General features: G+C 49.2%; 7 protein-coding genes across 7 annotated transcripts; 2 read left to right on the forward strand and 5 right to left on the reverse strand.

Annotated features, from left to right (window-relative positions):
* Positions 1-487: 487 nt before the first annotated feature.
* FIESC28_05755 (uncharacterized protein) lies at positions 488-5020 on the reverse strand (the record flags this gene model as incomplete). Its single annotated transcript, XM_031159900.1, has 3 exons — positions 488-1060; positions 1113-4541; positions 4595-5020. The coding sequence occupies 3 exons, from the start codon at positions 5018-5020 to the stop codon at positions 488-490; spliced, it is 4428 nt and encodes a 1475-aa protein (XP_031016063.1).
* A 2639-nt stretch (positions 5021-7659) lies between these two features.
* FIESC28_05756 (uncharacterized protein) lies at positions 7660-9034 on the forward strand (the record flags this gene model as incomplete). The annotated part of the gene is made up of 3 exons (XM_031159901.1): positions 7660-7816; positions 7865-7970; positions 8026-9034. The coding sequence occupies 3 exons, from the start codon at positions 7660-7662 to the stop codon at positions 9032-9034; spliced, it is 1272 nt and encodes a 423-aa protein (XP_031016064.1).
* A 497-nt stretch (positions 9035-9531) lies between these two features.
* Positions 9532-10748, reverse strand: FIESC28_05757 (uncharacterized protein; the record flags this gene model as incomplete). Its single annotated transcript, XM_031159902.1, has 2 exons — positions 9532-10516; positions 10567-10748. 2 exons carry the CDS (start codon positions 10746-10748, stop codon positions 9532-9534), a joined length of 1167 nt encoding a protein of 388 aa, XP_031016065.1.
* Positions 10749-11490: 742 nt separating this feature from the next.
* FIESC28_05758 (uncharacterized protein) lies at positions 11491-13628 on the reverse strand (the record flags this gene model as incomplete). Its single annotated transcript, XM_031159903.1, has 5 exons — positions 11491-11586; positions 11638-12771; positions 12828-13094; positions 13150-13412; positions 13529-13628. The coding sequence occupies 5 exons, from the start codon at positions 13626-13628 to the stop codon at positions 11491-11493; spliced, it is 1860 nt and encodes a 619-aa protein (XP_031016066.1).
* A 1320-nt stretch (positions 13629-14948) lies between these two features.
* Positions 14949-15830, reverse strand: FIESC28_05759 (uncharacterized protein; the record flags this gene model as incomplete). The annotated part of the gene is made up of 1 exon (XM_031159904.1): positions 14949-15830. The coding sequence occupies one exon, from the start codon at positions 15828-15830 to the stop codon at positions 14949-14951; it is 882 nt and encodes a 293-aa protein (XP_031016067.1).
* A 1856-nt stretch (positions 15831-17686) lies between these two features.
* FIESC28_05760 (uncharacterized protein) lies at positions 17687-21410 on the forward strand (the record flags this gene model as incomplete). The annotated part of the gene is made up of 2 exons (XM_031159905.1): positions 17687-20293; positions 20346-21410. 2 exons carry the CDS (start codon positions 17687-17689, stop codon positions 21408-21410), a joined length of 3672 nt encoding a protein of 1223 aa, XP_031016068.1.
* Positions 21411-21855: 445 nt separating this feature from the next.
* FIESC28_05761 (uncharacterized protein) lies at positions 21856-22983 on the reverse strand (the record flags this gene model as incomplete). The annotated part of the gene is made up of 4 exons (XM_031159906.1): positions 21856-22005; positions 22057-22600; positions 22665-22746; positions 22815-22983. The coding sequence occupies 4 exons, from the start codon at positions 22981-22983 to the stop codon at positions 21856-21858; spliced, it is 945 nt and encodes a 314-aa protein (XP_031016069.1).
* Between the last annotated feature and the right edge of the window lie 444 nt (positions 22984-23427).

Consider the following 23427-nt stretch of genomic DNA (forward strand, 5'->3'; position numbering starts at 1 on the left):
GGTGCGATGAACAAATATGTCTCCCTCCTTATGGGCTGGTATGTCTGTTTGGAGTCTTGATACGACAGGGAAGTATTAGGCGCTGTACAGCTGGGTTGGGATAGGGAGTGAATATTAACAGTGAAGCGCTTACTTTTATTTCAATCTTTGGTTTCTAAATGCTGGACCGATGTTCATAAATTCCCAACATGAATCACCAAAATACAAGCTGGAGTGCGACCACAACATGTGAACCAAGGATGTCAAAACAGCAAAGTATGATTGGTAGTCCCAGAAGAGAGGGTATACGAGAGTACGAATACAGATACAAACCAAAGACTCCTGCCCAACGATGATAGATAGAAGTCAGCCTCCGCATCCCGCTCACTCTTGAGCCTATATATAACAAGAAAGAGAAACACCACAAGCACCTCTGAAGAAACAAGCATCATTCCAAAACACTCATTACCATGTTTTCAACTTCTTCCTCTTTTGGTCGCATTCTTAACTACTCCTCGGCATCAACATCCATATCTTCTGCGTCCTTGCCCCGTCGTGATCTCGTTGCCCTAGTTGGTCGCTTTGCTTCGGCGGCAACGTTGGCCTTCGCAGTTGACTTGGTGGTTGTCTTGCTCTTCGAATCAGCTGCGGAATTGCGCCCGTTGGATTTAGGCTGTTCAGGCTCGTCCTCTTCCGGGGCTGGAGGATCTTCGTCGTCTGATGGGTTGTCGTTGTCGGCTGCTTCCTCAACCTCGGGAGCATCTGACAGCTCCGACTCCTCATTGCCCGAATCAGACTTGCTCTCATTTCCATAATCCCACTCGGCAACACCATCTAGCATCTCCTCTTCATCTTCTTCATCATCTCGCTCAGTGTAAGTGGATATCTTATGTGCTCGACCACTGCGACGACGCTCTGAAGGAGGCGGAGAATCTCTAGCCGGTCTGGACTTCTTAGGTTTTGAGGCCTTGGCCTTGGGCGTCCTTGGCTTTGGCTCTCGCTTTTCTCTAATCACCGTCTTAATTTGAGTTCTCGCCCTCTTTGCTGGCGGGTCCTGCTTTTCGCCCATTGACTTTCGCTTCTATCACAGTATGTTAGCAGTGACCACAAACTGGGGGAATGACGGTACAAACCTTCTTGCGATCCAGAGCTCTTAGCAGGTCATCCAGCTTCCCATCCAATTCTTCTGGCATGTATTGCTTTTGGGCAATCTCATGTGCGGCTTCGCTGGAAGGCAAAGTCTGAACGATACCGCTTGGTAGACCAACCTTGCCTGGATAAGCCTGAAAGACCCAGTTCCTCCTTTCTTGCCACTTGCGTGTGACTGCCATAGCGACGTCGGCCAGCACATAAAGCCGGTCACTGGCTTCAGGGTTGAGTGCGTCTCGTGTTTGCTTGACACGTTCCGCGTATTTGTAGATCAGCGAAATATTGTCCTCTGATGCGCACGCGTTAAGGTAGAAGATGAAGTAGTTGGCAAAATCAGCTAGATCATCAACGTCAGAGCTGTAGTCAGGATGGTGAGCCAGCAAAGGAATGAAACGGCTGATCATGGCCTCCAGTACGCGCGTCTTATTCTCAGCAAAAAGTCGGGCCCGGGACTTCAACCACGTCTCAACGCGGGTCTTGAGCTCTGCAGCCGGCTCAAATGCAGCCAGGAAGAGCATCGTGTAGAATCTCGCTCGTAATCTTCCTTGGGTGATGTAACTCTGTAGCTTTTCCATAAAAATTCGACGGACTTGAAGCTCAGTATCTTGAATGAGCTCGGCGAGTTTGTTGAAACTGGCAGGATCAAACTCGTCATCATACTTCTTGACAGTACATAACTTCAAGATCATGAGTCCAGCAAGGAGCCTGAGACGCTTCTTGTGGGCTAGCGGAGTGTCCTTGACTTTACAGAACTCTCCTTCTGCAACCACAATTTCCTTCAGAAGCTTGAAGACAAGCTTTACACGAACCACAGCATCCTTATCATCCTGGTTGGCAAGTGCTTGGTTGACTAATGTCCTCATCGACAGGCATTTTGCCTGAAGTTCTTCGTTCATCTCCTCATCTTCAACCCATGAGACCTCGGCCTTCTCCTCTTCTGTCCGGACCTGCCGTAAAATTTGCTTGATTGTCAGATCGTTGATCTTATCATCAAAGTCTACAGTGACAGTCGGTGCCATACGTTCCAGTTGGCTGACTGCGGCCAATCTCGTTAAGAAATGCGGTGAGCCATATTTCAAATCTTTCATGACCCTTTGCAGGAGAGTAGTTGCGGTGACCTTGCTCTTATCATCGTTCTTGGCTAGCAAAATCTTGACGGCATACTTGGCACTCCGGGCAGGAGTTCCATACAAGGCATAGTTCATGAGCACTTGGACGAACTTCTTGTCATAGGTAATGTCGTCAGGGTACCTCTTTGAGTACGATGAATATGCCTTGAGGATATCCACCACGCCTGGTTCATTGGGCTGGCTCTCTGAAGGCGCTTGTGAAATGATCTCCTTCCGTAGGTTCTCCGAGTGCGCCTTGAAGAGATCAGGGTTTCGTTGTGAGATGTCATTCAAGATCTCGTGGGCGACAGTCGAGAAGCCTGCTTTGTCGTTCTTGGAATAGTCCATGATAGTAGCAAGGTGGCTTCGGTTGTACATCAAAGAGCTGGCGCGATATAATAGAGGAACGAGAGTATCAAGACAAACGGCAGCTTCAGGCCTTGCCTGAATCTTGGTCACCAACTCGTGAATGGCTCGCCTGACATTCATGTACTCTGTGTCAGTGTTCACACAGTATTTGATCAGCTGGTACCAACGGCGATCGTTGATTTTCGCAAACTTTTGCAAGTCGCTGCGAACTTTGAGCGGGTCAGGGAAGAATGTGCCAAACCACTGGAAGTTCCTGCTCAAGGCGGCCTTGACCTTTTCCTCGTTGCCATCAATGACACCGCCGTTATATATTTCACAGTGTTGAAGGAAGATTTCCACTCCCTTGGCGACCTGAGGCTGGCGAGCCTGCATATTGAAAAATGCTGTTTTGGCTGAAGGATTGAGGGATTTGAGAAGCAGCAGGATTCTCTCTGAACGAATCTTGTCCTGCTCCGCCTGGTTGTTGGCACTCTGGGATTGAGAGGTTGACTTCGATTTGGCACCCTTGATAGCTGGGTACTTTAGAGGAACCAGGCACTCGAACATGACACGATCCAGAAGAACATTCAGATCAGAATCGTTGATGTAGAATGCGTTGAGGATACGGGAGGGGATGCCACCGAGACAAGATGTGACAGCTTCTTGCTCATCGGCAATCTCACCTGCACCAACTGCCCAAAGCTTGCCTAGAAGAACCATGGCGTCAACACGAACAGCTGGCTTTCTATCACGGCATCGATCTGCCAAGCTAGCGAATATGGAGCCGGGCTTGTCTACACCACCAAGGGCACCCAGCTTCAGAACGATATCACGGAAGTCGAAAAGCTCAATGGCCTGTACTGCGGCAAGCCGGACCTTCTCTTCGCTGTCGTTCAACTTGTCGCACAGAGCCTTGACGAGCTCGTTCTCTTCCTCACGGCTCAGACCAATACCTCCTGCTGAGGTAGCCAGTATGTAACCGCAAGCAGTGACCCAAGCGGTGCGGATGATGCCTGTCTTGTCGTTTCTTCGCCCAACAAAGTTGCGGTAGGCAGCGTGATGCGTCTGGGCAAAAGACTGAGGAGAGTAAGGCTTTGTTAGGACATTCTCCACGGCCGGGCCTGGAACCTCGTCTAGTAGTTTCAACGGAGGATATGCTAATGGATCAAGAGTAGGTCGAGGAGGAGGCCCTGCAGCACCGATGCCTGAAATCATATCGCCTATAGTCTCTGTCGCGATCTGACGAAGATGGACGTTATCGGCGGAAAGTTCGGCCTCGACTTGTGGAATTACATTGAGTAGAACGGCAGGCGCAGCTCTCCACAGCTCGCGGATGAGTAAATGAGCTTGACGAAGACTCTTTAGGTCCGCATCAGATGGACCTGTAGTGGCATCTTCTTCATCAGAATCATCTGTTTGTCGATGACTATTGGTTTTGGTTGCGAATCCAGAAGCATTGAAGATGACATCGCTAAAGTATTGACTCACGTAGCGAGCCATCTTATCAGAACACCCATTGCAGATGTTCTTGGCCATAACGTAGGCTGGTGGCTCAGACTTGAGAAGGAGTGTGGACTGGTTTCCGTTCTGTCCCTTGTTTCGATTGCCCCCTGGAGGAGCGGCTCTCAAGAACTGACTGATGATAGCATCGACAACCTGTGGTGATACGCCACCAGACTCATCAATCAATTGCATGAGCATCTCTGTCAGATGAAGCTCGACATCTTTGGCGACCTGCTCCTCAGTGGCTGCCTTGGAGCCAGATGTCTCTACACCGTCAAACGCATTGTTAAATAGTCGCACAAGCAGCTCATCGGCTCCGGATATTTCGTGAAGAAGCAAAACACTCTTGACTTCAGTTAGAGATGTAAGAACGTATTTGTGCTGGCTGTCATATGGGTTCGTGGGGTTATGGAGAGCGGGCAGGATATCTTTAATGAACAGAGTGAACATCATCTAGTGCATGTTAGCATTCATGTAGATGCAGACGATAGCTATGTCATACGCACTTTGAGCTGGTCGTCAGAGAAGGGTGCGTCAGGGACGCAGAGTCGCAGGATATCGACCAGGCAGCATGCTGTATATGCCTTGACGCCGCGATCCTTGTGCTGAAGTAAGTTGCGATGACCTAACTGTTTGGCAACGTTTGCAAGAGAATCAAGGTCGGTAGCGCCTTGGTCAAGCTCAGACAGCTCCTTGGATAGCTTGTCCAGTCGCTTTATCAAGGTGCCAGTGGGAATTGGTTTGGCGGGTTTCCAGGAAAGTTCCTCGTCGAATTCCAGGCTGCGTTGTTCGCCTTCCTCTTCATTTTCTGAAGCTCCTTGGCCGTTTTCCTCAGGCTGCTCTTGTTGTTGTTCTTCCTCTTCCTGTTCGACCACTTCTTCTTCCTCCACCACCTCGGCGGGCTTCTCGTTACGCGCGCGACGTCGCGCCATTATGCGCTATACAAAATCCGAGTCTTGATTGTAGCCAAGAGCCAAGTAACAAAGAGATCTTGGGGAAGAGTTTTGGAGGATTACGTGTCGATATACGGTGTGGATGTCGCAGTTTCGAGTCGTGCTGGGATACGAGAATTCGTGGTGCGCAACAGTACTAACTAACACGGCATCGCATGCGCTTGCTATATGCAATATGATGGGCTTCGACTCAGTCAAGCGACCAGTAAAAAGAACAATATGAATGCGATAAGATTGCGCGTCGACAACAAAGTCCCTGTCTGTTTCTGTCTTGGTCCCGCTGATAAAAGTATGGAAGTTGTGAAAGTGGGAGAGGGAGAGGCTCTGTGATAAGCGGAGGCGTGTTCCGTGGCCATGGCTGTGGCCGCCCGTGTGCGCGACGCGACCTTAGTTTTGGGGTCTCCACTCCACTTTAGTTAGTTAGGTATGAGAGAGAGAGAGCTTAGGTGCAGACTGCAGTCCAAAACCACTAGAAGCTACCTAAGTCAAGTTAGACCCGTAGATGAAGCTCAAATCTACCAATTGGATAAGATCCTCTTGTTATATGCTTTTACTGAGCTACCTAGTAGTGGAGGTATAGATGTAATGCTTGTGGCTAGCTGCATAAATCACCAACCTCCAGTCTTGATCCAACAATACAACACAATACAATATAGTTCACGTCATTCTCGAGTCAAAATTAATCTTTAAAGCAAGTGAAGCCACTATTTCGTTCTACGTCCGCGTTCATTGAGAGTTTTTCTTCTTTCGAGGTATCAAAAAGCTTGACTCTAGCTACCTAAGAGACGAAATAGTGTAGTCACTTAATATAAACGCAGAATAGTATTTCTTTCCTAACTTCATACCTTGGCTTTGCTTATACTTTCTGCTATGGAGATTGCACTACGATATTGTTCGGGCCACCCAACTACTTGTGCAAACATCCTCATCTAAAGTCTCTGATTAAAACTCGTTATCTACCAAACCTGCCAATTCCAGCAACAACAATCAGAGTCTTGTAAGTTATATCACCTGGAGGCGCATTGGTCTACTCAATGCTACCTTATCCGTTGATAAATGCAAAGAACTCGACATACAGCAGATTTGAGTTGTTTATTTATCTATACACAATATATCGCGTTGCTTAGTTAGTGTAGTGATGCTTGAGGCATACCTAGTTCGGAGCCATATGTATAGATGTTTGCAAGTACGGACTAGAGGACAAAGGCATCGCCGTACCTTTCACTTCTCGAGTCTGCCATTCCTGTCACTCGTCCTTTACAGTCTGGTCACCTCTCAAACTCGTTCCCCTGATAGACACGCTGGCCCCTACAGTTCTCAATACGGCAGTTACAGAAGTAGGCACATACACAGCATGCATGTGTTGTGGAAACATTGTAATACTTGAGTCGTCCCATCATAGCCGTTGATGTACAACCACGATCATGTTTGCTTCATTTCACCGCGAGGCGACATTGTCACAGAATCTCCTTTTCTGTGGCTCTGCGTAAGGAAGTTCCTCAGTCGTTTCGGCCTGGAGCAACTTGGGCTATATTACTGTAGCACAAGCTTGGCCGTGTCGTTTGTCATGCGTCAAGTCATGTTGTTGATACGTCGGAAGGGGGGGTGAGGTATAGTACCTAGGTATGGAGTTATTCAAGCTACTCTCGTCTGAGAAAGGGGTATATCCCGTCGATGAAAGCGGAATATGGTGTTGCGTGGGTTCTTTGCTGCAGTGCTTTAGATTGATGGCAAATTGTCAAGTACAAGTTGAGCTGCTTCTCCTTCCAAGGCAGGAGCGATGTTCTCCCTCCTTCTTTCTCTTTCTACTTTCCCTACATAAAACTGACTCGCTCTTTCTCCTCAATCTAATCCGAGTTTCGGCCAACTCTCGTTTGATACCTGCCGCATCGAGGATATCGAACCAACTTCCCTACTGAGATACTAACCCGATACCAACTTTATCGTAAGTAGGCCCCGCCAATGTTTCCTATTCCCCAGTCACAGAGAACAAATTGGGGTTCGAGATTACTTGCCATGTCCAAGGCGTATGTTCCTTCCGACAGGTGAGAACAAATCTGGCACTGTCAGGATCTGGCACTGGCTGCCAGCTGCAGACCAGCCGACAGGAAAGCTGAAGCCGCCATGCTCTTGCTATTCGGCGAAATGAATCACTGATTCTTTCTCTTTCACTACGTCTGTCACTGTGGTGATCTACTCCTGCCCATTCGATTATTCTCCGAATCACCACCTGCTTATATTCTTCCCCTTCCCATCGCCTTCTCTCTTCTCTTCTCTTCTTCACTCCTCCACCAACTTCGTTACTACAACGTCTAACATTATTTGTCTTGCATAGCAGAAAAGGCTTTTCATTCTATCGTCACGATCGGTATGTCCTTATTCCATTTTCCTTTCAGTTCGGCTCCTCTCCATACTTCATTTTCTCATCACCGACGCTTGTCGCAGCACCTCCTCATGACATGCAATCTTGAAGCTCTTTGCATAGCACAATCTCTCACTAACTGATAAAATAGTCGCTTTGATTATCCAACATTTCGCTCTACCAACCAGATTCAAGTACGTCGTTGTCCGCTTCATTATGCCGCCCCCAAGACTGATTGTCATTAGTGGCGACCGTGATGGATGCTGAGAAAGGCGAGACGGCCCTCTACGCGTCCAAGACGAACAAGTCGAAGAAGCTCTGCTCTATCCTCAAGAAAGCCATTATCACTCTCATGATTTGCCTCAGTCTTTGCGCTGCCATGTTTGGCATTGGCGTTTTTGCCGCGGAATGGGGTAAGGACCTTTTTATGTTACAACAGTCAAATGACTAACTACGAATAGTTCAAGCTCGAAACGGGGTTGTTGTTCACTCCGAAGCTCCCACTGCTAGTCTTGGACATTCCATGGCCCGCCGCGATGAAGCTGTCGATGCTTCATACCCAATCTCGTATGTGCCTATCATCTAAATATACCAAAGACATGTGAAGTGACCATCTATACAGGACCAAGACTGCACTGTCTACCATCTATGAGGTCAGGCATACACCTACTATTAAGTTCGAGACTGTGTTCGAGACTGTTCACGGCACTACCTATGTTGATGAGGTCTCTGTTTCCTCCTCGTCCACTCCCTTTGAGGAATCTACCGAGTACTGCGAGGAGCATATTGTTACCACGACGGAGACTGTTACCATCGTTATAGCCCCTGACCAAAGTCCTGCAGCCACCTCTGCTGCTCTTCCCGAAACGCCTGTCATTGTCACTGGTGGCCCAGAGACAGTCACGGAGACCAAAATCGACACTTCTGTCATTAGCAGCCTTCCAGATGCCGTGGTCACTGGTAACCCGGAGACTGTTACAGAAACCGATGTTGATACCTCTGTCACCAGCGGCCTTCCGGATGCCGTCGTTACCGGTAACCCAGAGACTGTTACAAAGTCCGAAACCGATACATTCATCACCAGCGGGCTCCCGGATGCCACTATCACTGGCAATCCACAGACTGTTACCAGATCAGACTTCGAAACCCCGATCACTAACAGTATCTTCACCACCATCACCGTCGACGAACCCTGGCCCCTCACCAGTCCTACTAGCATCACTACCACTGCTTTGACTTCCCCTACTCCTAGGCTGGAACTGAGTACTATTACAACATGTGCCACCTACACTTTGACGATGGTCTACCCGCAATCCTCGAATGTCGCCAACGCTCCTCCCGAGAGCACCTTCATCTCGACAGTCTACGAAACTGAGGGTGAACCTTCCACCTCTACCACGACAATCTTTGTGCCCCCATCCCCTTACCCGCCTTACCCAACCGCTAATACCACTTTGTTGCCTGAACCCACTGCCAATGGCCCCATGGTGCCTCACGTGCCTACACCTCCTGTTGTCACCGTCTCTGGCGGCAACAAGAAGCCTGAGCCTCGAGGCTGGGGTGGTACCAGTGGAACCACGAACATTAGCTGCACCGTCATGCTCGTTGCCGTCATCATGTTTCTTCTCTAATCAACACTAATGAGCTACCGCATACGCCGACAGCTTTAGGGAGCGCTGCGCGATGGATGAAAGGTTCCGGATTCACTTATGTGAACATGAAGCCATTCCTCTGGAGTCTTGGAGTTTCATCGACTGGTAACTGGCAACGGACTTGGCACGGGAACTGGAAAGCAAAGCGATGGGGTCTGTAAATCTGCTTTTGGCTTGGGTTATGCTGCATACCTAGGTAATGGATAAGGTGACGTTGGGTGCTAGGTATAGTTAATAAAAGTTTAATAGGCAACATAATTACTTTGCTTTTGCAACACATCTTGTTCTGGTTTGATATGCAGCTAAGACCACCCAAGCCAACAGTGCACGTAATAGTAACAAGTCATAAAGCTGTTCTAAATGCCAATATCGGCAACATTGAAAGACGAAAACCATCTTCCTGATGCCTTTCCCAACGCCTCGCCCTATCGATACAGAAACATCTCCTTAGACGCCATGTCCATAGACTGACTCTACTATTTAGAGCCCCTGCTAGCCCGAGCCTTCCACGCGCTCTTGATGTCACCTGCTGCTCTGTACAGGTCTTTCTCTGAGACTCTATCCTCGATGCTCTGAAGGACACTTTTAGTGGTACTGATATGGTTCGCCTCATTCTTATCGTCACGGAAACGAACAATGCGCCATCGTCCTTGCTCGTCGATGTTGCATTCAACAATGCGCCAATCCAGGGGGTCATTAAGAGATTTGAGGGTCTCCCATTCCTCCTCGGTAATATGGGCATCGTGAAAGTACTCGTATTTTTCAGGGCCATCGTTCCCTTTGAATACATACAGCTCGGCTTTCGGGATGCTGTCGTAATCGATGAATGGCTCCGTGATACCCTCCATATGTTCCGATTCTGTAGGCTTCGCTTCTGGGAAGGACAGGCGTAGACGACAGTCAAGAGTGTTCTCCTCTGGGGGCTTCCACTTCAGGATGTGGGTGTCGGTGCCATGTTTGTAGGGCGTGGTGCGACAGGTGAAAATAAGCCCGTCGTTGCCATGTTTCAGCTTTGGCAGAATGTCTCTGAACATCATGTCGATGGCGTAGGCAACTTGGGGCTTCTTCATCTCGACATAGAATGGTTGGAACTGCAGTTCAGTAGGGTATTCCTGGTATAACTTCTTGTATGGACGATAGAACCGCTGGTCGAAGTATGCGAGGCGCTTGTCGAGTGTTCGCTCCATAAGCTGGGCACCGTCTAGCACCAGGCAATCGAAAACAAGGAACATGGGGACGCGCTTCCCGTCGGAGCCAGTGTCCCAAACTAATTCGCCATCGATCAACGTGTTTGTGTGGAACTCTTGGGGGGAGTTCTCGAGGGGAAAGTGAAGGTTCCTGTTTGTGATGAACCAAAAGTCGTTCTTGCGATCGATCAGGTAGTGCGCCTCGTCGCCTTTCTCATCGTTTGTCGAATAAAGAAGGTATCTGATACCGTCGGACTTTTCGACGACATAATAGCTACAATCCAACGTTAGCCAACGTCATTAAATGCCAGCGGCTAGTCCTACTCGTGCTGTGTAAGTTCTTCGAGATGCTGTCGGGAGAAGCTCACGGGCTGGGCGCCAGGAAACCCTGTTTGATTTCTGTTCAAAAGACCTGCGACCTCCCTGCGCATCTCATGCAAGAGATGGCCTTGGGCTTTGATGCCTGGCTCCGCGATGGAGGTAATAGGCCCATCCTGTTGCGCCATGGCGATGGGTTCTGGGGCCTGTGTGCATGGGGTGGATGAAGGGTGTTGTCGCGACACAGAAGCGTCTTTATAAGTAGCGTTATCGATAAGGCAACGTCACACAATTACCTTAGTACCCCGTGCTCTCTCTTACAACAAAGAAGGCTGGGGTATTCTAGTCAGGGCACGTTTTATTGCATTAATTTGATAGATCAATAGGAAGTCTGACTGATTTTGGGTTTCCCCCCTTTGGAAGTGCTGCGAGGTTGCTGCTGCGTAAGCCACATACATTCCTAGGTACCTTAGCACCTATTCATCTTATTACGAGTGCAGTTGAGGTGTACAAACTCATTGCTGGTAACATTGGAGGCAGCGATTCAATACTCTCCAGCCTAAGCATTAGAATTATATTCTAACCGCGCGACTTTGAGGGATGCTCTTCGGTCCGAAGCCAGCACTATGCCAGGAACATTTGGCGAACATCACTCCGTCTTATGCGCATACAAAGAGTGATGGAAGGTGAGCGCACCGAACGCACAGTCATCGCCAAAAAAGTGCCCGGCCTATCAAGCATAGTAGCGGAAGGTTTGTTTCGTTCACCTCAGTACATAGCTTCATGTGAAACTGACGATGTAGGTAGTCAACTGTATAAATTATGATGGGAACAATCGCTCCCTACACTGATCTTACCCTCTACAGCTTTAAGCTCCAAACCCATAATCATTGACTGGAAATCAACAGAAAGAAGAAGAAGAAAACATGCTTAGGATTCATCAATCTTTTCCACCTCCGCTCGAGCTTCTTCCCATTGCTGCTTACTCTTCTTCGCCCATTCGATTTGACTTTGTGCATATGCAAGCTACTTGTTGTTAGTGTTTAGATGTTCAACCATTCGCGTGGAGCAACTCACCATGTATCGTCGCAAGTCATCCTCTTTGTCCTTTTGGAACCGTTTCATGTCCTTCAGCACACTAGCGCTGGCCTCTTTGACATCCTTTTCCGAGACAACCTGGGCTTGCTCGAGTTGACCGATACTCTCTCTTGTCTTTCCAATTAAGTCACGACGAGTCCTCTCCGGATCGACGTCAACAACTCCTTGCACTGCATGCCGGATGGGTCCAAAGATCTTGTTCGTTATAGAGTTCCCACTGGGCATCTTCTTATGAGATGGCACACTGGTACTCCTTTCGGGCAATCCTTGGCTGGCCGACGGGGTGTGAGAGGAAAAGTCACCATGCGTCCCGGGAAAGTCGGAATCGATGGACTCAGTGTCTTCTTGACTGCCATCCCGTCGCTGATGAGAAGGCGGCTCCCTAAGACTCGTCGATCGCTTTGGCGGCGGTGAAATTTGTTGGCTGCTAGATAGGTAGTTCTCGATTCTTCTAGCTTCGGCTTCGCTTTGCTCTAGCTGATCAAGAAGTGCTCTCTTCTTGCTCAGCTCTTCAGTGGTGAGATCTTGCTGTACCCGTTTAAGCACGCGGTACTTTAGCACACTCCTGACAACACCGGCGAATTGCGCATGTTCGCGCATTGGCTCGGCAAAGCTTGCGCCTAGCGACCCTGAAAGTTCCTCCGTTGCGATGTATGACAGGTCAGCTGCCTGGCCTATACGCTCAATAGCAGGCCCGAGTGATGGTGCTTGCTCTGAAACCGCAAAGGCATTATAAACGGAGCCCAGCTCGCAAAGATCGGCTGCCAACGATGACAGGTGGCTGAGGGTTCGGCGATTCACCTTCTCCATGGGCCCAGTTAGAAGTTGCTCAAGTTCCTTAATTGACGACTCGTAAGATATGAAATAAGGGTCCAGCTCCTGTTCTCCGAGATTATGGCCTTCAGGTGGGAATCGTCCAAAGGCATGTGGTCCTGCTTGAATATGGCCTGAGCTGTTGTCGTGGTTGGTACCGGCCACGGTCTTCAGCTTTGCCGAGGCAGCCGGGATCGGTAGATAATTATGCGCAGGAGTTGGGTTCGCAGGGTCCAGTGGAGGCGCCTTCAAGATTGATTTCGGAATCGAGGCCACGGGATGAGAATGAAGGACCTCGCTCTAATTCGCTGTTAGTAACCGGCAATAACAACCGCGCATTGAAATGCCCGACATACCCAGCTAGCATTTGGGTCAAGGAATCGCCACCAAACCCCATCTGTTCGAATCTCTTCCATCCGACGACAGCGGTTTAAGAATACAGCCAGCATGCGCTTGCGCAAATCAATGATCTGCTGGTCTTGCTTCGCATTCGTTGGGTTCGCAGCATAATCAGCCATGGTGTGCTTCTCGGGGATCGGCGGGACAATAAGAGTAGGATGAAGACGAGTAAGAGCATCGCGCAGAGAAGCGAACTCGGAGTATCGGCGGCGCACCTCAAGATCCTGTTGTATAACAATTAGTGATTTCCTCAGATAGAGCAGGTCCAAAGAGACATACGCCAGTCTTGATAGTGTAAACAATGTATCTACCGCCACTCTCTATGCTTTTGCCTGCATCTGTAATAAGAATAGACAGTTTGGGATTCTCGTAGAGGATTTGTTCGATTCGGCTGTCATAGCCGCCAGGCTTGCGCTTTGGGCCAGCGTCTTGTGTCGAATCTCCACCATCGTCACTGTCGTCATGAATTGCGCCATGACCGAACTGACCATGCTCGTCATCGCTACCGGAGGTTGGTGTTTGAGGTGGCTCGAAACGCTGATCTGCAGATAAGTTGTCAGCATCGCTCGCCTGGCCTGTGTTGCTTACAAGGACTGAATGCATCTTGCGGCCGGTGTTTTGATAATGCCAAACAGCATAATGGTCGGGTAGAACCTACATTCACGAGTGGACGGAGACGTCGGATTGACGGACGAGGATTGCGAATCTCGCCGATCGAAGCTGGTGCCGTACGGGTTGTTATCCTCGTCGTTCCACATATTGAAGGGTATTAGAGATAATGGCGATGGTCGTTGTCGACCAAGTGGTTTGCAGAGTCTATTTCGCGCGTTTAAGCTGGAGCCTGGAGAAGAGCTCCGTGGAGGAGGACGAGAGCTTCAAATGCAGGTCGTTGCTAGCGGGGGAGGGGCAAGCATGGATCTAACAGAGTGTGGTACGAGGATGAATGGATTAATGCGAATTGCATTCAATCGAGTCGCATTCCGGAGTGTGCGGTTTAGGCCGTGTATCAAAGGGCAAAGTATGTCGTGGTCAGGTCGGCGGGCAAGGTTAGTAGTAATAGTAGTAGGTTGGTAGGTAGGAAGGAAAGTAAGTAGTGGAGGTAGGATGGGATGGGATAGGATGACGTTGACTGGGGCTGGGCTGAGTTGGCTGGGCTTTCTACTGTAGGTACTTGCGCTTAGACGCTATACCTAGAGTTTCCTAAAGTACCAACAACCTTGAGTCTGGACAACCACAAGAGCTTCCAAGCCTTTACCTTTTATGGAACCATTCCCTTTCCAAGATGCGTGCAATCCTACTAGGGATAGCGCTGCTGTTGTTTTAATTCGTCAGATGATACTGTAAATACCTAGTATTCCCTGGGAGGCAGCAGAAGAATTGTTCTCTAGGGTTTGGCGTCAAAAATAATTAGCCAAATAGACGGTCTAACCTGTGGTATCGTGATCAAATTATTTTGTCCTTTTAATTTATTGGCAGCCACTTTTCTTGATACCCCGATTCTTACTTAAAGTGCTAGTTTGTCCACACTCATTGCATGTTCATGTCCATGTTCAGCATTCTCAAGGTATACAATTCTTCTGCAATTGTTGTCATCATTTCTTGTCTCCCAACTTACATCGGTGTCTATCCACGACAATAAAAGCCTTCCTTAATCCCATCATCTAGATAACAAACAGTCAAACTTTTACATGAAAGGGTTCATACTCAAGAGGTCTCACTCGCAAAATCATACCCTAGCCAAACTCAAAATGGGTATACTGAGATGATGATGGCCCATCCCGGCTGCAATACTAAAACTCGGATCGGCTTCTCCAGTTCAGCATCTCACAAGCCTCTCTGTAGGCTCATTCCCTCTGACAACAATAATTGATCATGATCAATGCTGGGCGCTCTGCAGGTGCTCTATGGCCCTGATAAAAGTATTGAGGGTGAGACGGCATGGTATTGCTATTCGTTGATATGTCGGACAATGAAAATGATATCGATGTCAATGCAGCACCAAAAAGGAGTGTGATCAAACAGACCGGCCTTCCGATCCAACTCGTAGTTTCCGCAATCTCTCACTCTAGACAAAGGGTTCAATGAGACGCAATGTCGAAGTCATCACTGTGAACGGTCGCTACAACTGATGAAGGCGACTGTCCCCTCATAGGACTATGCTGGGAACTGTCATGGTCAGGGACACGGAGGTTCTGATTGCCAGTGTTTGGCTGAAGCCCCTGGTTCTCTAAAGATGTAGGATTGTTTCCGACATTTTCGGGTCCTGGCCGACTTGAACTCGATCGCTGTGCTCGATGTTGGGGAATCCCAGGAGAGCTCGGGGTAGAGTCGCTGGCAATAGTCGAGGCTCTACCTACCGGAAGGCCCAAAACCCGACAAAGCCGCCTCCACCATTCTCTTTCGTGATTGACATTGACTTCTGAATCAGAAGGAGATGATAGTGAGATAGATGGTGTTGATTCGACGGGTCGAGGTGAGTTCTGTACCCGATTGTTGCTGACATCTGGAGTGACAGGTACATGTACATATGTCGTGGGTTGGGCAGGCACAATAGTCGGCATCGTGTGCGAAGGTATGATAACACGAGCAGTTCCAGGCTGGTAGCTCGCCACTAGAGGCTCTGGATGATAGGCGAAAGGTGCATAGAGTATGTTCTCACTAGGGTATTGCGGCACCACAGGTAGCTGAACAAGTGACACCTCATGGAAGTGGATGAAGTTTGCCCTCTGAGCTCGGTTTCGTCTTGATCGTGAGATCATGACTTGCCGATGGGCTTCTGTGAGTCTGCCTAGGTAATACATATAGGCGAATAGAAGAATTACAGAGGTTGCCACAACGCTGACAATAATGCCAGCCTGCTCTGAAGAAGTGAGGCAATCCCATGAGTAGCATTTGTTGCTACGGGCGTGGGTGTTGGGGGTGGTTGACACGAGGTCGCTGTTCTCCAGAAAGGGAGCCATGTTCAGATACAACGAGCAAGCACTTGATCTTGTTTAGTAGGGAGATCAGGATAGTCTACCAGGATAACTTACATGGGTAATCGGTATAAAGCAAAGCCTGTTCAGTATCGGTGATGCGCTTGGCTATTAATCGTCGTCTTCGTCATGAAGCTTAATCTATCGGATGAAGTGCTGTTTCGTCTTGGATAAGAACAGGTCGGGATAATATTGGTATTGGTAGAATGACAAGCAGCAAAGAACGAGAAGGGGGCGACAGCGATTTCTCAAAGCCAAGGGTTAGATGTCTTTACGCCATGAATATCTGGTTGTTGTATAGGGGAAAGAAGAGTATCGACGAGAGTTCTCTCGGTGTTGAGTAAGAAGAAGAGTAACAGGATGATGGTTGACAATTGGTGAGATGATAGATCAGTGCACCCTCATATTCTTATGCTCACCCTGGAAACGAAGAGATGGAGGCTTGCATGAAGGGGATAGGTGCAATGATTATGTTATTACTGCGAGAAGAAAGCAGAGTTCCAGGAAAAGGAGACATGTGGTAGCTCTTTTGGTTGCTGGAGAAGGAAAAGAAAGATCGTGATGATTTATCAAAGCTGGCGAGGGATGAGGACCAAGCTTGTTGTGTTGAAGAGAAGAAGAAAGAGGCGAGGAAGAAAAATAGACAGGAGTCAATCTTGCAAACAATGGCAGCGGCACGTACGAGCAAAGGATGCAGTGCAGCTGATGAACATTGCCTGCCAGCTGCACGTCACCCGCGCTCCTGTCACTGCGGAACTCACTAGTTGTTCCATCTACAGGCCTGCAGTTGATTGAAGGTACTTGTATTGAAGTTCCAGAAGCCTGAAATACCAGCCAAGAGTCACAGAGATCATGTCTTTACGATTACCGACTTGCTTTTCGCTCGATGGTGACTTGTGCAGCGAAATTAACCTGCTGAACTAGGGCAACTGTCTGCATTGGACATTCATAATACGGAGAATTTCCAAGTAACCTATATTAGTCTACGTGCCAAGATTCAACTATTTGGATTTATTCAATTCAATTCAACCCAAGACCCCTGTTCGTGATGATTATCATGAACAGTTGTGCTGTTGTGTTGAAGCGAATCCTCGGATGCAGAACATCGAACACTGGGCAGACAAGTCAACACTGTACAATTCGAAATAGAAATTAACCATGGTACACCTAGCTTGGATTAGTATCACTCGATCAAGAATAGAAAATAGTTTCTGCTATATGCCTTTGGTCTCTATGATTTGACTGTTCTCCTGTCTTGTTCATTTAACAATAGGATAACAAAATCACATGAACGCCGAGTTCGATACAGCTATTTATGCACTATAAACCAATCCCGAAGAATCAGAGATTCTTCAACACTTCTTTACAGTAGTCTATCTATTTCTAATTATTCATGCCACTGAAACATCGTCGACTGGTCTGCCTACTTGACGTTGATTATGAACTGTCGTTGGTCGTCTGGACCTTATAAGTCAGCAGCCAACCAGAAGAACACAAAATGCCCCACCAATAAAGTACGTACCGCGCGACCTTCAGAAGCAGCTCCTCGGGCAGATTCTCATTCATCCTGCGATACAATAAAACTAACACGCCAAAACTATCGGCGCAATCATCACCGCCCACCTCCTTTTCGCCAGTATTTTTCTGATTTCAATTCGAGCAAGCTTAGATTCTGCGATTGATTATGCCGATTGGTCTTTGAGACACTCGATGAGCTGATCCTCCTTTTACTCGAGGCGCATTGCTAGCTGCTACGAGCGACGCGTTCCTCGACCCAACTTTTCGCTTCCGAGCGAACACCATCTCTTTTCCACACACGCACACACAAAATCTCCGTCATCATGTCGTCCTCCCAGAACGGCATCGCGAACGGTGTCAACGGCGACGTCCCATCGGGACCTGTCAGCACTCGATTCAGCGACATCCCCTCCGCCATCGACATTCCTATCCCCAGCGGCGAGGCCGATGAAGCTGTCGAAATCAACCTCGAGGACCTCGTTGACGAACCCGCCGACCTCTGTACCCTCTTAGAAAACGAAAGCGCTGCCAAGACCTATTGGATGACCGTTGCTTTAGCTTATGCCAAACAGCACAAGGTCGACCATGCCATTGAAATGCTACAACGAGGCGGCAGCGGCGCCGACATCCAGAGAAACAACGCCAATCCTCGCGATAGAGTCAGCATGGTCTGCTGTTTATGCTGGATGTATCTGTGGAAGAGTAGAGAGGCGCCTCGTCTCGCCCCTGAGGGCGTCTCCGTGTCTGAGGCAAAGACAAAGGAGTATTATCTTCAGCTTGCGACATCATCTCTCAACGACGCTGCTCGCCTCAACCCATCGTTCCCGCCCATCTTTCTCGCCCGTGGTGTCCTCCTACTTCTGCGAGCTTCCCTACAAGCACCATCTAAGACTGCTGGAGGTATCGGATCTGAGAAGCACGAGCTTTTGAAGACTGCTGTCAAGTCCTTCGATGATGCTCTGCGTGTCTCTCAAGGCAAAAATATGTTGGCGCTCATGGGCAAAGCCCGGGCCTTGTTCTCGATGCACAAGTATCCCGAATCGCTAGCAATCTACCAGGACGTCTTACAGAAGATGCCCGACCTGGTTGACCCCGACCCTCGAATCGGTATCGGTTGTTGTTTCTGGCAGCTCGGCTTCAAGGACGATGCCAAGATGGCCTGGGAGCGGTGCCTTGAGATTAACCCCGATTCCAAAGTTGCCAACATCCTGCTCGGCCTTTACTACTTGGACGCAAGCGGTCATGTACCTGTCAACAGCGACGATTTCCTTAAGCTTTACAAGAAAGCGATGACCGAGTACGCTCAAAAGTCCTTCAAACTAGACAAAGATGTCCCTCTTACATGTTCTACCTTTGCTGGGTACTTTCTCTCAAGAAAGGCATGGGACAATGCCGATAAACTGGCGCACAAAGCTATCCAATACACCGACGTCAATGCAATTGCTAGTGATGGCTGGTACTTGCTGGCAAGAAAGGAGCACTATGCTGGAGATGTCGAAAAGGCCACTGATTACTACCGCCGTGCTGATGAAGCTCGAGGTGGTACAGAGACTGGATATCTTCCTGCCAAGTTCGGTGTGGCTCAGTTGTCGGTCTTGAAGAACGACCTCGGAGAAGCTAAACTTCGTCTCGAGAAGATGATTCAGCAATCCAAAAACCATGAGGCAATGATTCTTCTAGGTACTCTATATGCCGAGGAAATCTTTGCGAATCAGGTCAGTGATAGCAAGGAGGACAAGTCCGCCGAGCTCAAAAAGGCCATTGCACTACTAGAAGGCGTCCGAAATGCTTGGAAGGATACAAAGAGGGCGTTATCTCCAGATGCGTCAGTCCTTCTCAACCTGGCCCGTCTTTACGAGACAGACCAGCCCGAGAAAGCTCTGCAGTGCCTACAGCAAGTAGAGCAGTTGGAGTTGGACCAGGTCCCTGACTCAGAACGGCCAGAGGATGTCACAGATGAGGCTGAGATCAAGACCGCTCTCAGGAAGTCTTTGCCGCCCCAGTTATTAAATAACATCGGCTGCTTTCATTCGCAGTCGGAAAAGCATGAGCTTGCAAGTGACATGTTCGAAGCGGCATTGGGTGCTTGCATCAAGATTGGCGAGAAGGACCCTGATATGGATACGGATGCCTTGGTATCAACAATCAGCTTCAATCTGGCACGAAGCTACGAGTCTAGGGGCCTGACAGACAAGGCCATTGAAGTGTATGAGGGACTACTGGCCCGGCATGACGACTATACAGATGCTCGCGCCAGACTTGCCTACATAAAACTCAGGAAGAATCCCAACAAGGAGGGACCTGATGCGGTTGCCAAACTATATCAAGAGAACAACACGGACCTCGAAGTCCGGGCTTTGTACGGCTGGTATCTTGGCAAGGTTCACTCGAGAAAGCGCCCCGCCAACCTGAATGAGGACCCCGAGTTCCGTCACTACAAGCATACTCTGCAAAATTACGACAAGCATGACAGACACGCGCTAGTCGGTATGGGCAACTTGTATCTTATGCAAGCGCGAGAGATGCGTCGCGAGTCGGATTCTGATAAACAAAAGCGAAGTGCGATATATGGTAAGGCTGTTGAATTCTTCGAAAAGGCTCTCTCACTGGACCCAAAGAATGCCTACGCCGCACAAGGCATTGCTATTGCTCTCGTTGAAGATAAGAAGGACCACAAGTCGGCGTTGGGTATTTTCAACAAGGTCCGAGAGACTGTCAAGGACTCTCACCTTTATGTCAACCTGGGACATATCTACGCCGAGCTCAGGCAATACTCCAAGGCTATCGAGCACTACGAGATTGCTCTCTCTAAAGACGGCAAGAAAGATGATCCGACAATTCTGGCTTGCTTGGGTCGAACATGGTTGAACCGTGGCCGTGCTGAGCGCGACGCGGATCCATACAACAAAGCACTCGAGTGTGCGCAGAAAGTTTGTCTTCCTCCCAATTTCGATACTGTATCATGCTAATTCAGACTGCTAGGCTCTCGAGGTTGCCCCGGAGCAGGTACATTACAAATTCAATGTTGCTTTTGTGCAAATTCAGCTCGTTACTCTCATTCAAGGATTGCCAGAGAACAAGCGATCCACAGAACAACTCGAGAAGGCTGCCGAGGGTCTTGAGTCTGCTATCACATCATTGGATGAGATTGCTGCTCACCCTCAGACTCCTTATCCCAAGAACGACGTGGAGCAGCGTGCCAACATGGCCCGTAACACCTTGCGTAACCAACTTCAGCGTGCCATTGGCAAGCAGAAGGAGTGGGAGGAGAAGAACAAGGAGAAGATTCAAGCAGCCAAGGAGCTGCGAGAAGCAGAAATCAGACGCCGCGAAGAAGAGCGCCAAAAGATTGCGGAACAAGAACGCGAGCGACAAGAGAAGATTAAGAAGGAGCGCGATGAAATTGCCACACGAGACAGAGCTTTGGCTGAGAAACGAGCCGAAGAAGAGCGAGCCCGTCAGGAAGCTGAGATGACGACCGACAGTGAGACGGGAGACAAGGTAAAGCGAAAGCGCAAGACTGCTCCCCGAGCTTCAGGAGAGCCCAAGCCAAAACGATCTGGAGGAAAGAAGAAGAAGAAGAGCGAGCGCCAGGAGGACGAGTCTGAAGAAGAGGAAGAGCGAACCAAAAAGCGCCGCCGGCTTACAAAGAAGGAGTCTGCCAAGTTCAAGTCTGCAGAAATTGTTGTCGACAGCGACGAAGAAAACAACAACGATGACGATGACGACGAGCTTGAACGTGCTGAGAGGAACATCGATAGGGAAGAAACCCCTCTATCAGAGGCCGACGAAAAAGCTGTCGAGGACGACAAGATGGACGTTGATGACGGTGGCAATCAAGGAGGCGATGATGACGACGAGGAAGAAATTGCCCCGCGCCAACAGAACAAACGATCTCGTCGTGGTCGTGTCGTCGACAGTGACGAAGAAGATGATGGTGACGAGGAAGCACCTGCTCAAGCCAAGGCCACGTCTGGTGATGAGGACGACGAGCCCCGACCTGCAGCGGATACCAGCATGGCAGATGCAGCTGAAGATGAGGAGTGAACTGGGATATAGTTGAAGACTTGAGGATGTGTTTTTCTTTTTGGCGATACACGCTGAGAAAAAAACCTGCCCTTATCTGGGATTAGTTGTATCATTAAGTTAGATGATTTTATATCAGGGCATTGGGGAGAACGGGAAGCGTCTTTATCTTGTACTTTTGCATAGACAAAACAATTCAGTTGATTAATAGTGTAACATGCTGTGGTATATGGCTAACGTGAATTCACATATCTTCGCGTTGGCACAATTCCTATTATCATAATGATGCAGTCCTTCCTCGTGATCCAAGATGCCTCTGCAATCAGACGTTGTGTATCCTTCCGACTCTTCCAGATTCATTTTTTCTATATAGAGTTTTACACATCCATGGACCATCCCTTACGCCTGTCCCGTCCAACACAAGCAGAAATTTGGCACATGCTTTCCTGCACATTTGTTGAGATTCTTAGAAGGCAAAAACCTGATCAACGAGCTTGCTGACAGGGCGAGCCTTCTTGAAGCCAAGGCTCTCAGTGGCCTTCTTGAGACCGCTAATCATGGGAGGAGGACCACAGAGAAGGATCTTGACATCGTCGGCGGGCTTGGGCAGGTATTTCTAAATTACAGTCAGCGGATGAACTGTCAGACTAGGAATGTGAGTACTTACGTCGATCATGTCGGCAGTGACGTAGCCAACGCCACCGGTCCAACCCTCTGGAGGCTTGTCAAGAACGTAGTGCACCCGGATACCAGCGTCCTGGGCAGCGAGAGCGTCGAGGTCCTCCTTGAGAAGAATGTCCTGGGGGGTGACGTTGGCGAAGATCAGGTCGACTTCAGTCTTGTCGCCAGCAGCTCGGCCACGAACGATAGCACGGATAACCTGGAGCATGGGGGTGATTCCGGTACCACCAGCGATCATGCCAAAGTGTCGGACCATGTTGGGGGTGTAAACGAAAGCACCTTTGGGACCTCGGACCTTGATGGTCTGGCCAACAGTGAGGGAAGCCATATGCTTGGAGATGTTGCCAGTAGGGTAGGATTTGATCAGAAGGTCGACATGGCCGGGCTGGTGATCACCGGAAATGGGAGTGTAGGAGCGGACAATCTCCTTGACAGTGCCGTCGGGCTGGGGGCAAGGAGCACCAATGGAGATGTGCTGACCGATAGGAAGACCGAGAATGTGCTTGGGGCTGGGAAGCTTGAAGCGGTAGCTATCGCGTGGTTAGTATACTGAAAAAGACCATGCGGATGCAAGTGTTTGTATCGGCGGCTTACATGGCGACGTTGTGCGACACAATGGTCTTCTCCTCAAGCTCAAAGTCCTGGAAAACATCAGGCTTAAGGGTTGTCTTGACCTCTGCGAATCGACTGTTAGCTGGCTGTTGCCGGAGCAGGAAACGTGGGCGTGGGCGTGGTGAAGCTTACGGAAGGCCAAGAAGTTGTAGATGCCGAAGGCAATGGCGACGAGAGCAGCGTAAGGAGTCCACTCCTTCTTGACAATCAAAGTGCCAACGATGAGAAGCAGACCAGGCGCGTAGACATAGTCGATGTAGTGTCTCGCGAGAAGCGAGTTGTTGTCGCCAGGAGAGGACATGGTGGAGCTTTTAGTTCCCCGCCTTGGAACCACGCGATGCGATCTGTTGAGGTGAAGCTCTTGCAGCAATTCAATTCAATTAAACCCAAACCTGAACCTCACGGAAGAGGTCGGCTTAAAAGTGTTGGTTGAATGTTACAGTTATAACCCAGACCAGGCGAGAGGTGGGTTTTGCGGGGGGTGGAAAAGAAAGCTGTCTGGTCTGAGATGGAGGCCTTTGGACAGTTTAAAGGAAGGAAGAGGAGGGGGAGCTCTTTGGTATTAAAAAATGGAAACCGAAGGCCGAAGGCCGAAATCGCAGGCGTAAAAGGACGGGACTTAGGCCTGGGGGCCTCGACTGGCGCTCTGGAAGCGGTCACGTGGCGGTTGAAGATGCCGACCTTGTTCAGTTGATCGTTGGTGAATTGAGAGACGTGATTGGCTGTTACCCCAGACTGTGGCGGG

This window comes from Fusarium coffeatum (genome assembly GCF_003316985.1).
Source record: "Fusarium coffeatum strain FIESC_28 chromosome Unknown BRIP53273_contig_123, whole genome shotgun sequence".
Classification (NCBI taxonomy): Eukaryota; Fungi; Ascomycota; class Sordariomycetes; order Hypocreales; family Nectriaceae; genus Fusarium; species Fusarium coffeatum.